Here is a 16,494-nt window from a genome sequence, read left to right on the forward strand (position 1 = left end):
TCAGGGGAGGGAGGGAGCAATTGGGGGGATTGTTTTTACGAACTATATAGATGTCTAACCAATGTACTGTATACTTGAAACTAATTTAAAAAAAAGAATAAAGAAGTTATCTCTGTGACAAAAAGTAGCTTGGGTTATTTAATTTGTTCTAATAAAGCAGTAGAAGACGATCAAGCCTAGATTTTTATCTGTGTTTTATTCTTGTTTCCTGGAAATCAACATATTTTGTGATCAAAACAATTCATTGGTAAGGTTGATAAAAATGTTTAAATTTCTAAGTCTATTATTTGTTGCCTCGGATATTATTACTACTGTAAACATTGATTTCATATTCAAAATTAAATATTAATGTGAGGAACAATTAATTTGCTTTCTAGATAACTGAAATGTCACCACCGTTTTATTATTCCCTACTGATTTGTTTTTGTTGTTAAATGTCTAGTGGATAACTCTTCTTGTAATACTCTAGGAGGCTCACAACATTTAAAGTGCCTCATATTACTGTACTTTAGACTTAAAACAAGAAATCTAAGGAAAGATGACAGAAAAGACAACTCAACTTTCTTCCTAGAGAGCCCATACCACCAGTAACCAGATTATTAGTAAAAGATCAGTATAGATACCATTTCCCTATGACCTATTTCCCATATTTCCCATAACCACCTGTTTTCCCCTAACATAAACATTTACAAAGCAGAATACCCACCAATACCTGCAAAGTCTGTCTCTACTATTTCCTGGTGAATTACAGAATATAAGTTCTTTTATAAAAGTAAAACATAGCCTTAAAATTCCTGTGGCTTACAGTTTTGTATTTTCATCACTGTGACGTTTAACTGAATGATAATTATCTTAACAGATCAAAATTCCAAAATTTAAATCTTTTACTTTGTCAAGAAGTTAGATGATTCGAACTGTATTCAATTAATTGAAGGAAATACCCACATTTAACTGTCATAACTTACGTTAAGACACCAAAAGTGTTATAGAGTATAACACGAGGATGAATGGATCTATATGCACAACATTTTTTTCCTCCAAACTGACAGACATGACTCTTAAAAAAGGAATTATGCTTATATTGAGTCATCATCTTGTATGGAAACTTAAAACATCAAACTTGTAATGAAAAAATGTGCTATTCTATTGTTATTTGTAGTTTAATTTTGCTTCTGAAACCAGTAAAGAGAACAGATTTAAGAAAGATACTTTTGAGGGTTAACAGATTTTAGGAAATCAAAATAAAACAAAATTTAAAATACTAATAAAATAAACATTTTATTAAAGTCTGAAAAACATGTGCACTAAACAAAAGTGACTACTAATGCTGAATTAAAAACCTTCAAAGAATGTGTACCACAGAATTCAGTTTTTTAAACTTTATATATATATAAAAGCTATATTATAAATACAAAGCTATGAACTATTAGAGTGCTAACAATACTGTTCATACAAAGAAACTTAACAGTAGTAAAATATGAATACATAAGATGCTTATTTTTGGTCCTTTTGGAAAAAGTTGGGATTTTTTTACATGCCTCCAAGCACAAAAATAGAATGTAAGATGATAACTGCAACATTCTTAGTGTTTATCCTTGTAATTCTTTAAATGTCACCAGTCATAATAGCAATGAACTCCTCTTGATTTACTGTGGTAAGAAAGAAAATGTAAGTCAGAAATATAAATTTTTTTCAGAGAACAATACTACTATTTCACACTAAGTATTTTTAAAATCTATACTATACAAATTCTTAATAAACCAAGACATAGCTTTTATTTACTTCTTTGCTAGGAAGTTGAACAATGTTTATTAAATAGAATTTCATGAATGTAAAAACATCCTAAATGTGATAAACAATATAAATTAGTATCCTATAATATTAACTAGAAAAATGACATAATATTATATAAGTTACCAAAAAAAGTCTACTATAATCATAATACTTGTACGCACTTTTAAAAAGTTTTTAAAGCTTAAAATTTTTAATTTCTTAAATGGTTAAACTGTCTTTATAATCTTTATTCCACTAGTTCATTTAGCAAACCTCCCTTCATAAATAAGCTTAAATATGTCATGCATGTAAATTAAAATTCTAAAGGATAAAAATAGATAAGAATTTTTTGAAAAGTCAAATTGTTGTTTTTTTAAACTTATATATCTAAAAGCGTATTTTAAAGAAAAACTAATTGAAACCAGGTCACCATACCTCAAAATTATCTAGAGAAATTGTAATTTTAAGAGATACAGATTTAAGCTTAATTACAAAGGTAATACAGCAACTAAAAAATACAGGTGTAAATGCAGGAAATAATCATCGATACAGACTAATTGCTTACAAAATTATAAATAAAATTCAGTAAGAACCTCCAGTTTATAAAGCATAATGTTTAGGTGATAATAGGTAATAACATGATCTTATGAAATATAAATTTTAAAAACCAATACATATATATACACATGAATTATTAATAGACATGTTCAAAAGAGAATGCTTCGTCTTTGTAAAACAGGTGAGTTCATGGGTCTCAAGACTTAACACATACCTTAACAAGGCACAAGTTACGAATGATAATTTTGATAATGATAACAATACCACTACAATAAGAAAGAAGAGACCTGGACTGCAATCATAGCTCTGACACAGAACAGTTCTGCATCTTAATTTTTTCATCTGAAAATACTGAACTACAGAGATAATCTTTCGATTGTTTCTAAGTCTTAAATATTCTAGATGGTAATATGTGAAAACACTCCACCGAATTAAATATTTTTAAGTTCCTACTGAATGCCAACACTATGCTAGGGTTGTGTTACAAAACAAACCAGGGTTCATATTCTAGAATATCTTGAAGTTTAAGTGAGGAAGGTATTAGGTGATATTATAAAAGCGCTGTTGATTTTCTTAAGAATTACAATAGTATCATAGTTAGAAAAGATAATATCCTGATTTTTTTTTTTTTGATAATATCTTAATTCTTAAGAGATGCATGCTAAAATACTGGGGGGAAGGGGTCAGGTTCATGATATATTTTTCAAATGATTCAGAAAAAATATACACACTACAGATGAAATACAGTAAATTATTACTTATTGAATCTACGTAGAAGTTATAAAAGTGCTTGCTATACAAGTCTAACTTTTTTTCTGTTTAAGAGGATTCATAATGAAGAGTTAGAAAAAAATTAACCAATTAAATATGTTGAGGGGAAAAAATGTACATCAGGATAAAAAAAAGTGTACTCGTTTCAGAAACCACAGAGAAAACTAATTTCAACAATCATGTTAGTCAGACTTTATACCTGGAGCAGAGAACAACTACTGTAAACCACAAAGCATGATTATTAAAGTTAAAACTACATAACAGTGTTGAAAAAAAATCCAACATAATAGGAAAAAAATCATTACTGATGAGAAAAATTTAGAAAAAAGTAAATCTTGTTTTCTAAAATAAAAATATAGTATTTGCTTTGACAGGAGATAGAAACAAAGCTAAGGTAGCAGAACACCATCAGCAAAGGCTGAAGACAGAAAATAGTGCAAAAATAAGCTATAAGGAATTAAGAAGAATGAGCTGTCCAGAAGCTGATAAAGAACCATGAATCCACGCATTCAACATTAAACATCAACAAGACACTATGACAGACACAGCAGAACACAAAACCTATAATACTCAAAATACTTTCAATAATCTTACAAATTATAGTAGTGATCTTTAACCTTTGTAGAAATGTTTTTTCAATATTTTATGAAGGCTGTGACCCTTCTCTCTCCTCGGTTAAAAAAAAATTAAAGTGTATAAAAATTTTAAACAATTTCATTGTTGAGAGCATTTGAGATTTTGCTTTCTAGCATGTCGTCAGATTGGTTCAAGTAAACTCCTAAAAATTCAAAAATAAAATAATTTCATTGTTATGCACCTTCTTTTAAGAATCCCTGATTTAGTAAACTATACTGAAACGTCTATTCCAAAACAGGAAATAAGAGCATATTTTTAAGAAAAACAACATAATGAAAGCAGCCTTACAATAATTTGATTATAAATTGTTTTAACAGTATAACAGAGCCATGATTAAAATACTCAAAGTATTTAAGTTTTGTTACTTAAAGATCTAGAATTTCTTTCTCTCAAATGTAAAATTTTAATACCTGAATTTCAAATTAAGCTTTATATTGTTCTAAAACCACAGAACACTTAATTTTTATATTATTTATATTTAAACACCTTAAAGTATTAAAGCATTTCAAAAGCACTTTAAACTATTCCATAATTTCATACCTAAAAACAGAATATTCGAAAACAAAAAAGTGAAAAGCTAAAGGGAAGAAAGCTCCTTTATAACCGGTGAGCTTTTCAAATGATTAAGAGAATCTGTGATGCCTTTGAACATATAGTTTCATAATCTTCAAGATACCCGCAATATCTTACATCAAGTTCCTATATCTAATAAATTTAGCATAGTACCTACCTTAAAAGAGGCATTTGATAAAAATATTTACTGAATCAAACAAAATGACACTTCGTTTTCTTCTACACTGCCTTTTTAACAAATTTTTCATAAATCAATCATTTCATAGGGTAAATCACATTACATGTCATTAAAATAAAGAAATTTAAAGAAATTAAGTAGATTAAGTACCTTAGAGACCATCTGGCTTCATAGGAGAAAAACAGAAATTTTAGCATCTGAAGTGCCAATTGAATATTTTACTAGTCCATTGCTTCCTATAATAGTATGCAATTTTTAAACTCAATAAACATAGATATCTAATTAATATTTAACTTTATAGCATAAGATGCAACACAGTATTTTAGATAAAAGCATGTTCTTTGTCATTATGAAGACCTGAGTTTGAGTTCTGGCTCTACCATGTATAGCTTTGTGATAACTTTGGACAGGCTATTATTAATCTCTCAGAGCTTTAGTTTCCTTATCTATACGTGTAACTACCCTAAGCATGAATACATATAATACTGTATTTACTTCAGAAAACATATTATGAAAATTAACATAATCCACAATGTAACAGGCTCAGCACAGAATCTTAACATACATTAACTACTAAATAAATGTCAACACTCATCATAATTATTTACAAGATGGTCCACTTTGGCTTTTTAAATATCGCTTCCATTTATCCAAAAAGATTTACTGTGTTTTGTTTTATTTTATATATGTTGGGATGGATGGTGGAGAAGGGATTCTTTCTATATTATTACCACAGTTTTGTATTTCAGATTGGATCTTCCTTTAACTCTTCATTCTCCATGTTTATTATTTTAATATACACACAAAAAAACTTCACTGCTCTTAAATTCAGAAAAGTGTAGAAAATTCTGAGACAAAAGAATTACTAAAGTCCACACAAAAAGGCAGCAAAATATTATAATCTTTACCAGTTTAATATATACAAAGTAGATTATATCTAAGAAAAACTGCAGCCAAAAGCTAAAATTTTTGATCAGATTAACAAGTTATCATAAAATGTTTAACTTCATACTTTTTCAAAAATGGGCAGATTTTCACATAGCTGCAGAGACCCATATAAATTAAAACAGTATCCCAAAGACAGAAAAAAAGGACTAGAGTTGTAGTTCTCATTGTTTCTGCAATAATTTTCAACAATAACTTTATGAACTTCTACAATAACTATATTTGGTATGTCTCTTTTGAAAAATATCAAATAGCTACTATTAATGACATTCTGCAAAGTATATTTATCATTCACAATAGCATTTACAAATATAAATGAAAAACTGCAGTATATGTATCCATGTGCAATATTATTATTCATATGGCCTACAGACAATATATAATGTATACATGAATTCCAAAACCTCATGCGATAGCTCAGACACCCCTGGATACCCATACCCAGACTGGAAACTACAAGATTAGACTACTTTCATATGGTATCCACCCTCCTTCTCCAGAAACAAAACAAATCTTAATAATAAAAGACTATATGTCAGCTGTATTTTATTTGTACTCAATCACTTGGGAAAAGAGAAAAAAACATTATTTGCCTGTTAAGTCACTTGAATAAGTGATAGCAAGATACCCAAGCAACAGTTGTACGTGACTTAAAGTGGAGTAATGCAGTGAGGACTGAAGAACTGTCTTAAGGATGCACTAAAATAAAACTTGAAGCAATAAAACACAGGTGTGAACTGTAAGATTCAAAAGCAGCAGATAGAGCAATCTCACAAGGGATCAAGAAATGAACACATTTTCTAAGCAAAGTTTCAAATCAAGTTTGTATTTAAGAGGCAGCTTCCTAATTGTTATTTCCTTCTAATGTGAAATGAAGCTAATAACGAAATCTAATTCCATGTGCCTAGTACAGGAAAAAAAAATTTCATAACTCTGATCTTCTGACACATGTAGTAATCATTATTAAAGATTTATGAAACAGACATGCCAAGATTCTCTGTGTCACTGAAGATAGTACCTTTACAGAACAGAGTTCTGTTAAAGCTAATTTGGGGTAATAACAGCTGGGAATACTAAGACAGTGGATTCTAGGTCCAAATATTAGAAATCATTCAAATTTCCTCAAGTTTTAATCATTTTTCAAATATAAATAACTATATCAATACCCTTGAAAAAAAAACTAGTATCAAAAAAGTTTTATAATGCTCAAAATTCACATAAATATGACAACATGCAATAATGTACAATTCTAAAGGACAATCTATAAACCTAAACTGATAGCTAGTTCTACTGTCTTACCTCCTTATTAAAGCATGCCAGTATTTCCAAGGTAATATATGTATATATTTATGTATATATGTATAGTTGGTACTATATCAACATATATCTGCTGTAACACACCCCTCAGGGCTTCAAGTCAACAAACATTAGAGCACTCATAACGTTCAAGAAAATGCAGGGCAATATAAAGATGAGTAAAGACAAAAAAAAAAAAAAAAACGGAAAACATGCTTACATTTAATGCTGGGCACCTTCAACTATCTTCATTTAATACTCACAAGAACCCTGTATAGTATTACCATTCTCATTTTTATAAATAGGGAAAGTGAGACTTGGAAAATGTTGAAAACTTGCACAAAATTGCATAGCAACTAAGTAAATGGTAGGGATTCAATTTGAATCCAGGTCTGTATGATTCCAAAACCTCAGACCTTTCACACTCTATGATTCCATACTGCTGTTAAGGAGCATATATATATAAAACTAACAGAAGGCAGTGTATGAAAGTGTCAAAATAGTTTGTTCCCCTAAATGCTATGGGCCCTCAATGGAATTTTCATAATTCATATAAATAGAGACCACCGAGGAAGGCTTTTGAGAAAAAGATGGAATTCAAAATGTACTTAAGAGAATGACCAACATTTTAGCAGACAGAAATTAGCAATTACAGTATTCTGGGATTAAGGAATGGCATGATGAAAGGCACAGCATAAAAGTGTTTTCAAGATGAGTGTATTTTGTCAAAGTGTGTATGTATGGGAGATGAGGGTTGAAGTAGAAGTGGAAGACGATAGTGGAAAACAAAACCAGATACTTAAGGTAAGATAAATCATAGAAGGCAGGCTTTGAATTTTACAGGTACTGAGGAATCATTCCAAGTGTTTGAACAGGAAAATGATATCATAAAAGCTGTATTTTAAGAAAAGAATGCTATCAGTAGACTGAATTAGGAAGAGAGTAGAGGTTTATAGGCATGGAGGGCAATTGGGAGGCTACCATACACTGCAAAGTCAGTGAGGGCAGGGACCACATATGCCTTTTTCATTTTGTAGCACCTTGTACATTCAATACTAGACTCAGCAGGCATCCAAGAAAATAATGAATGAGGCTATGATAACATTCCTATAAGAAATGAGGGCATGAACCAGGACAACAGCAGTAAACAAAGATATAGAACAGATTGAAAATACTTGAAGGACAGAATCAACAGAAATTAAGTTAACAGTTTAGAGTGCATGTAGGTTGAAGAAGGCACTAAAGGCTGAAATTTTACTGAGTGGCTGAAATTTTGGTGATTGTTCCATCCACAAAAATACATTCTTGAAGTATGGAAACTCATATTACAATCCGTATAGTTGGTTTTAAAGGTCTGCTCCATTCTAAATCGAATATGTAAAATATTTATACAAAAAGCTCATTACATGGTAAAAAACAATTACACTAAATTAAGAGAGACAGTTTGCAAAGGTTCTCAAAAAAACATTTGGTTTTAGAAAAATTTAGTGTATCTGCACATTAGGAATACTTGAAATACCTTTTACTCAAAACTTACTTTCTCCATCACCATCTTTATCAAATTCTTCAATCATAGCCCGAAGTTCTTCATCACTCATGTTTTCACCCAATTCTCTGGCAACACGTCGCAAATTCCTCAAGCTTATTTTACCTGAATCATCATCATCAAATAGTTTAAATGCCTTCAATATTTCTTCATGTGGATCTCTTTCCAATATCCAGTCTGTCACTAGTGTTTAAAAAAAAATAGAAGATAAAAATAAACCTTTATAATCACAAAGGCATCCATTTGTGAAATCAAATAAGTATTACATGAGAAGTAAAGCTGTGAATCTGTCAACATTTACGTTGACAATAAAATGCCAAATCAGAGCTCCAAAACTCAGAGATAAGCCTGAAATTAAAGAAAAAAAAACAAATCCATATTTTAAAATTTAACCTTTATATCATCAACAATTCATCCTATTATAAGAGTAAGCAAAACTATTTATATCACACAGAGGCAAAATAAAAAGGACTATATATATACCATATTTATTTGAGGTCTACTATTTTCAAGAATTGTACTATGCTCCTCTAACATCAAACACATAAGTCTAGGAGTTTGTAACCTAGTTGTAGACATGATCTATCAACAGAATAATTAAAACTAACTAGATAAAAGCTGTTTACTGGCTAAACTTAATAGTAACACTAATTGTTCTTTGATTTAATTCAACTCAAAAACAAAAACCCTGACAAATAAAATGCACTGCCATCATTGATATAGGTACAATCTCAGATAGATGATAATTCCATTGATATCTTCATAATTAGAAGAATCTTTTGGTTTTCTAAAATATGAAAATTAGTTATTAAAAGAATTGAATCTGACTGTAGTAAGACAGCCAGGGGGAAAAAAAAGAAGGGGATCTCTCTAAAGTCATATCCATTTGTTCAGCAAGATAATAACTTCAGACAACTAACTAAAATTAAGTGTTATTTAAACCTCAATAGCTGAAAGTATTAATGTATTTTACTATACTAAATGTAATAATATATAATAATAAATTCAATATTTTCAATATTAGAAGTCTTTTATCAATAGCTACAATAACAAAAATTGAAGTAAAAACCTGTGGTATAAAATTTTTTAAGTTACTGGATAAAATTCTGAAAATATCTACGTAAACATCTCTGAAGTAATTCTACATGCTAGTCTATCACTACAACAAAAAAGGTATTTATGACTTTCACCGTACCATTAAAAATAATTCAGTCCTACAGAGGTTTACAGAATCATTAAAAACTTGCAAATACTGGTAGAAGAAAAATACTAGAATGTTTAATGCATCCAAAAGGAAAAATACAGTTCAAGTTCCCAATAAATTATTGTTGTTTTACTCCTGTTTCATCGTATTTGGTTGAATAAGCTTTAAAATAAGCACCTATTCAAGCTAATGTTAAATCATCTACATATATACTGGGTAGTTTTATTTTATCCATTAATTTTATCCAAAAGTCTTCCAAGTAACTAATTGAAGTATATTACTATAAATATGCAAATCATCAAAGCTCATAAATATTCAGTCAAAAAGGAGTTGGCATATATACAGCCTAACACCAAAATAAAATACCACACTTAACTCCATGGCTCATACTCAACTTATTTTGAATTTAGTCCCAACAAAAAAGCAGGACAAGGAAAAAAAAAAGTGTTAAGAAATTTCTTTCACCAATTAAATAATTTCCATGACAGGTGAACCAAAAAAGCAGCTTGCTCAAAGTATTAATGTACTTAAAGAAGCAACAGGGTGATCTAAGGAACAGATGGGGCTCCAAGATGTATAAATTCTTATCCCACTGGTGCTTTAATTGTGTTAGTTACTTCAGGCTTATGATAATCTTTTATCAATAATTTGCCTTAGAATGCAACTTTTCTTGAGAATTGTAACTGTCCTTCTGACAGTCAAACATTAAGCTTTATGGTGACTCTCCTCCATGTCTTCATGGTCTATTCCTGACCTACAAAGTAGAATTTCATTATAAGAAAAACATTTTTTTCCAATGAAAATAAGTAAATTAATATGCAGGCAGTTAAAGTGGGTTCAATTTAGTTCATGAATTTCTGTCCATCTAACTATTTTCATACAATTTAGTTATACTATCAGAAATATATTTCCTCAAAATAGTTAGCCCTTATACTCTATAAAAATCACTTAATACAGCAAATTTTTAAAAATCACATTAAAAGTTTATCAAAAATCATGCTAGAAATATAGCTTCAATTATATTTCTCACAGCCCTTTGGAAGTTTCTATCCAAACACAGCAGTTACTTTAAACTCAACATTTTGGAGTCCAAACTCCTCCCACCATCACCAAGACAGCTGTCACTGCCCCACCTCAAAAAAGATATGACCATTAACAGATAGTTCCCCATATTTGAAGTCTTAACATTTCTAAGTCCATCAATCTAATCAGTAATTAGATCCTAGAGTTCTGAGGATGCTACCTTTTTTACTCTTAAATGTATTCCTTCTCATTCTCACCACCTTTAGCATAAAACATCTATTATTTTCTACCTGTCGTCTCTCTTCCCACCAATCCATCTTTAATACTCTTAACAGTTATTTTTATAAAACATATCATCTACTCTTTAAAAATTGACAATGATCTTCTGCTAACTAAAGTCCAAACTCTACATGATATCTGGCCCAATCTTACCTTTTCAGTCATTTCCCTATCCTCTAGAGCAAAAGTTTCCCAAACATGCTATACTTCCGGTACCATTCTTTGTTGTTTCCTCTGCCTGGAATGCCTTTTTCTACTCCACCCACAATTTTCAACTTGGGATGATATCCTATATATTCACATTCCCAAAGCCTAAATTTAAAAATCCCCTCTGCAAAATCTTCAACTGCTCTATACCAGAAACTGACAAATCTTTCCTGTTAAAAGTCCAGATGGTAAATATTTTTGGCTTTGGGGATTGGGAGGTCTGGTCTGTCTAAACTACTCACTCTGCCATTGTGACACAAAAGTAGCACAAAAGAATGGATGTGGCAGTGTACAGGCAGTAGCTGAATTTGACCCAAGGGCTGTAGTTTGCCTACTCCTGCCCTAGACAAAATTATAATTTACCACATAGCTCATGCTTTCTGGTCACCTGCATTTAAATTGTAAGCTCCCTGGAAGAAGAACCCCTTAATAACTTTTAATTCCCCTCTCTCACCCCAGCACAGTACCTAACGCCAAAAATTCAGCTAATGCTTGTTAAATAAGCAAAAACACTCCCCAAAACCTAGTAATACAATATTCTATTCTATATAGGCAATGAAATAATAAGTAGTATGTGCCAAAAATAGATGGAGTACAAATATCTGACTTATCCTGGTCTTACCTTAAAGCATCAATTTCTAAAACACCTATGTTACTCACTAGCCTCAGGTTGTCTAGATTCTAAATTTACATCAAATATATTTTAATACTTTTTTCCTAGCATTGGGAAGAATACCGTTAAGTGTCAGCCTTCGTATAGAATATACGAAGAATAGTGTACTTAGACAGTAATAGATGGTACATAAAATTAAGACTTAAATATTCTGATTTAGAGCTACTTGTCCCAAAGTATAAAATATGTTAATCTGTAGTCAGTTATTATTCAAAAACAGTCAACAAATGGGAATAATACATAGTTCTTGACTGTTTGATTTCCAAACAGTAATACATTTTATTTGACAAACTGGTTTTCTCAATAGGTAGCCTTAGGATAGCTAAAGTATGTGCTGAGCCTGTCAAAAAGTTGATCTTTGAAAGTCAAAGCTAAAGTTTAGCCATGGCCCTTTATTCTAGAAGGAATCCAGTATTTCTGCTCTGTTAGTAACACAGAAAAGAAGGAGGGTCAGGAAAAGGTGGAGATGGCATGTGACTCTGGTTTCAACTGCTAATAAAATCACAACTTAAAAGCTGTATTCACTTAAGATGAAATATGTTTAATAAAATTATTAATGACAATGACATAGTACTTAAAATAGCCTACAACTATGAATAAAGGGTAATCAGAAAAATAGCAATATATGGAGAATACATTTTTTGTTCCAGTGATGCATATGATTATTTCCAACCATGAAACAAATGAAACGAAAACTATTTTTACAGTACTAATAACAACAAATACTTAATTGGCACTTACTAAATGCTAGGCCCTTCCTAAGGACTTAAAATATTAACTTATTTACTCTTCACAAGAACTCTATAAGGTAATACAACTACTCCTATTTTATAAATGAAAATGAGGCACAGAGAAGTAAAATGACCAAGTTACACAGTAAGTAGCAAACCAAGATCTGAACCCAGGTAATCTGGTTCCAAAATGTCCATGCTAAACCACGACACTGTACAAATGTACCTGAATTATAGCTCTTTCCTAATAGTACCATTTCTACTATATCCTAACACCTTGTTTCTATAAATAAGCAATTTCAGTTGAAATTTAGACTAAGATCATAAACTAAAGGAGAGCTTCAACATTGGGAGGATAGAGATGGCTCTCTCCCTCTTCTCAAGTGAATAATTCTATAAACTAGAGGAAAAAAAGAAATATGCTCCCCAAAGAGACAAGCTGCCTCTCTAAATAGTCATCTGTTATTTCATAAGTTGGGGGCCTTTTGTGCTGTGCTTGCTTTCTCTTTTAGGTTTATCATTTAACTTCCTTCTTCCTCACTTTTGGTTTGAGTTTTCAGATTTACCAAAAAAAAAAAATTATATAATAATATAAATCTATTTTTTCTGTACGTACTAATTGTCATTTTTGATCCTCATATTGCTTCTTGCTGAATATTTAAAATAAAGGGTTTGTGTGTGAGCATAATTGAATTTGTTCCTAAATTTCAAAAATATCTAAAAATAACTATACAGTATGCTTATATCATAACCCATATAAAGTGGTATCATTGGTGCAGAAAATTAATTGAATAAAAACAAACCTGAATATATGTACGTTCTAAGAATAAAATTCTAGGCAATATAAGTTATAATAGCAAAGTCCCTGCCTTCCAGGATCCTCTGTTCTTAAAAAGCTTGATACATGTGTCTGTGTATACACACACATATATATAATTCACTAAAATCAACTATACGAAAGTTCAACCATATTAAGTCCATGACATATTATCTTTAGTTGGTTGTTATAAAATGTTTTCTCCTGCTTCCAGTCTGCTAACTGCTTCCCTTACTATAATCCTGTCTCCACTGGCAACCTTAAACAGATGACTTTATTCACCGAGATCAAGATCATCTAGAGTATATAGCCTATCATAAGTTTTGTCAACTTCGGTATGCACTTTATCTACAGCCAAAGATGCCAACTGCTACAGGTTTGCTCTTCTCCCATGTTACCAACAAAAATCACATACCAGAATGTTCTTGAGAAATATTTTCCAAACAAAAGAATACCAAATTTTCTGATTTACTGTGAGAAAATAATTTTTTGATTATCATTTGTTTTGTCACATTATATAAACTTGGAAAGATATCTTTCCATTAAAAACTACACAACAGTTCCTTCATTAGAATCTTCAGAACAAAATAAAAAAGACGAAATAATAAATCTATCCCACAGCAAGGCAGTAAATCTTTTCTTTGAAAATCAGCGAAAAGGGTACCCCAAAAAACCCAGTAAGATCCACATACACAGCAATGTTCAATAACAAAATTCCATAACCTAGAGAATTTTTAAAATACTTATATTAACCAGATAATTTCCTAACAATTGCTAATTACAAAGACTATTAAAATACACACCAACTTCATTAAAATCTTCAAAGGTGATTTTCCCTGTGGCTTCTCTGTCATAATCTTTAAGAATCTTCAGTACGTCAGCTTTCTTTACATCAAACCCCAAGGCTCTCATTGCCACCTTTTGGATTAAAAGGGAAAAGCAAATTATAAAGTATTCTTTCAAAATAAGTGATTTCAAATTCTTAAATAAATTTTTACAACTTAAGAGATGACGATGCATTAATAACACTTAATTCTTTTTCATGTTTTATGTATCTAAATAGAAAAGATAGTTTTTCTTCAGTATTGAAATTAAATTGCAGTTTTTTAAATTTATATAGCCCTCTTTTTATCTGACAAACCAATCAACGAGTGTTTACGGAATACACTGTACGATGCACTGACTTAATGCAGAGACATAACAAGTTATTTGTTCTCAAAGGACTAACCACCAAAATGGAAAAAAAGGAAATAAAGGCACAGAATAATTTAAAAGTTATACATCAAAAGAGATTAAAAAAACATTAAAATAAGAATTATCATCAAACCCTACATGATTAGTTATCAAGTAGTATATGACCTCTGTTACTAGCAAAAAGGAAGGAGGGACATGTTACTGGTTAAAGAAGCCTTACTTGAAGAGATTCAAATTGTTCCTTGATATATGGATAAAGTGGAATAGAAGGATATTTCAGAAAGGCTGAGTGGTATTAAAACAGATACCAAAATAAAGAATAAGCTTGAGGACAGTGAACAGAGCAGCTTACCTTATCTAAATGGGAAGAGCTGAGATGGAAGCAAGTTGTTATAAGAAAATGACGAAAGTAGGTGGAAAATGTGAAGAATATTCCATAACAATTGAAAGAATCTGAACTTTATACAGTGTACAATGAGGAGCCACTAAAGGTTTATAAGCAATGAACAATAGGGTGAAAGAATTTTAGAAAGATGAATCTAATGGTAGCATACGGAGAACTACAAGTGGAGAAGCCATTTAGGAAGCTCTAGGTATGAAATTAAATCCCAAACCAAGATAATAACAATGGCAACAAATGAAAGAGACATTATAAAAGAAAAATTGATAATAGCTAGGTAACTAAAAAAAAAAAAGTGGAAAAAGAGAGCTAAAGAGCTACAAAAAAGCTACCTTTCTCACTGTGCTGAGTGTCAGAACCATACTACCCTAAACACCAATTTTCCTTTGTATCTTTATAAATAATTCTAGGCCTTGAAGTTGACATTTTTCCTCATTAGCATTGTGTCAACACCACACATCACTTCTGTCTTTTGTACCAGAGAAAGTAGGCTGAGACTGTGTTACCAAAATGGTCAAATTAAAAGACAAATTACATTCCCCAATTGGAAAAAAGAGTGTCTCAAAACAAACAAAAAAGTGGGAAGACTATAGGAAGAATGTTTAAATCTCGTAGTTTGAAAAAATTCAATTATATGAATGAAAAATAAACCCATTCATAGGAATGTATTTTTACATTTAAAATACTATTCATTTTACTATGGGAAAAAGAGTTCCTAAAAAGATATGTTAGGAGTACTATACGATTTTATTATAGCACTTAACTGTGAATGTTTAAAATGGTTTCATAATTTCAAAATCAGCTTAGTTAAAATACTTATTTAGAAATGTATTTTTAACCATCAAAAATGCAAATCATTTTAACAAAAAAATACAATATTTAAAGTACACTATTACCTTTAACTCGTGATAATCTATTGCTTCATCTTTGTCTGTGTCAAATAGTTCAAAGGCATCTTTAATTTCTTGTTTCTGTTCTTCAGAGAGTTCTCTTCTTTTTTTCCTCTTTGTTTTGTCTACTACAAGTTCATTTCTATGAAATGAAAAAAAGTCTATTTAGTCCACTTAAATCCTATTCTCCTATGCCTCTAGACGATTAAACTAAGATTTCAAAAATGCAGTCAAAAAAGTTAGCCAATGAATAATTTTCTAAATTTAAGTATTTTGAGAAAGATACAGAAATTTTTCTCACATGAGCTAAAGCCCTGCTTATTGCAATTTAAGGTACTATAAATTTGCACTTCCCCAAACTGAACAGTCTTACAGGTTGTTAAAAAAAAAGTGAGGACCTAATTTTCCTTCCACCTAGTTTTGCATTTATTCCCACTAATATTACCGTGGAAGAACTGTTAATATGAAACATTACATCAGAAACGCCAACAAAAAACAAAGAATCCATACTTATTATTCACATCATTCTACTACATGAAGTGTTTTTTAAAATTCATAACTTTTGATATTGCTTATAATTATCAAAATTCATTACTTTTGATATTGCTTATAATTATCAAAATTACTACCAAAAAACCCCCATCATTTATCAATTTACTTACAAAGTATTTTGGAATTGTAGGCTAAAAATGTTTTTAGATTATTCATTTCTAAGTTTGGCACTTTATAATTTCTTCCATTGATATTAATAAATCAGCCAAAATACTGAGTCTAAACATATCATGACTATTAAACACCAA

General features: G+C 30.4%; 1 protein-coding gene across 2 annotated transcripts in view; it reads right to left on the reverse strand.

The window, feature by feature from the left end:
* The window catches only part of CETN3 (centrin 3), an 18,116-nt gene that overhangs the window by 360 nt on the left and 1,262 nt on the right, over positions 1-16,494 (reverse strand). Inside the window, exons 2-5 of one of the 2 annotated variants that reach the window (XM_023523229.1) lie at positions 15,701-15,836; positions 14,014-14,128; positions 8,268-8,459; positions 1,560-1,649 (exon numbers count right to left, since the gene is read on the reverse strand). In XM_023523229.1, the coding sequence (XP_023378997.1) occupies positions 1,606-1,649; positions 8,268-8,459; positions 14,014-14,128; positions 15,701-15,836 (487 nt within the window). In that variant the 3' untranslated portion in view covers positions 1,560-1,605. Of the gene's footprint in view, positions 1-1,252; positions 1,650-8,267; positions 8,460-14,013; positions 14,129-15,700; positions 15,837-16,494 lie in introns of those variants that run through there. The other variant, XM_011377904.2, reaches the window with a different exon arrangement.

Source organism: Pteropus vampyrus, unplaced genomic scaffold (genome assembly GCF_000151845.1).
Source record: "Pteropus vampyrus isolate Shadow unplaced genomic scaffold, Pvam_2.0 Scaffold11, whole genome shotgun sequence".
NCBI lineage: Eukaryota > Metazoa > Chordata > Mammalia > Chiroptera > Pteropodidae > Pteropus > Pteropus vampyrus.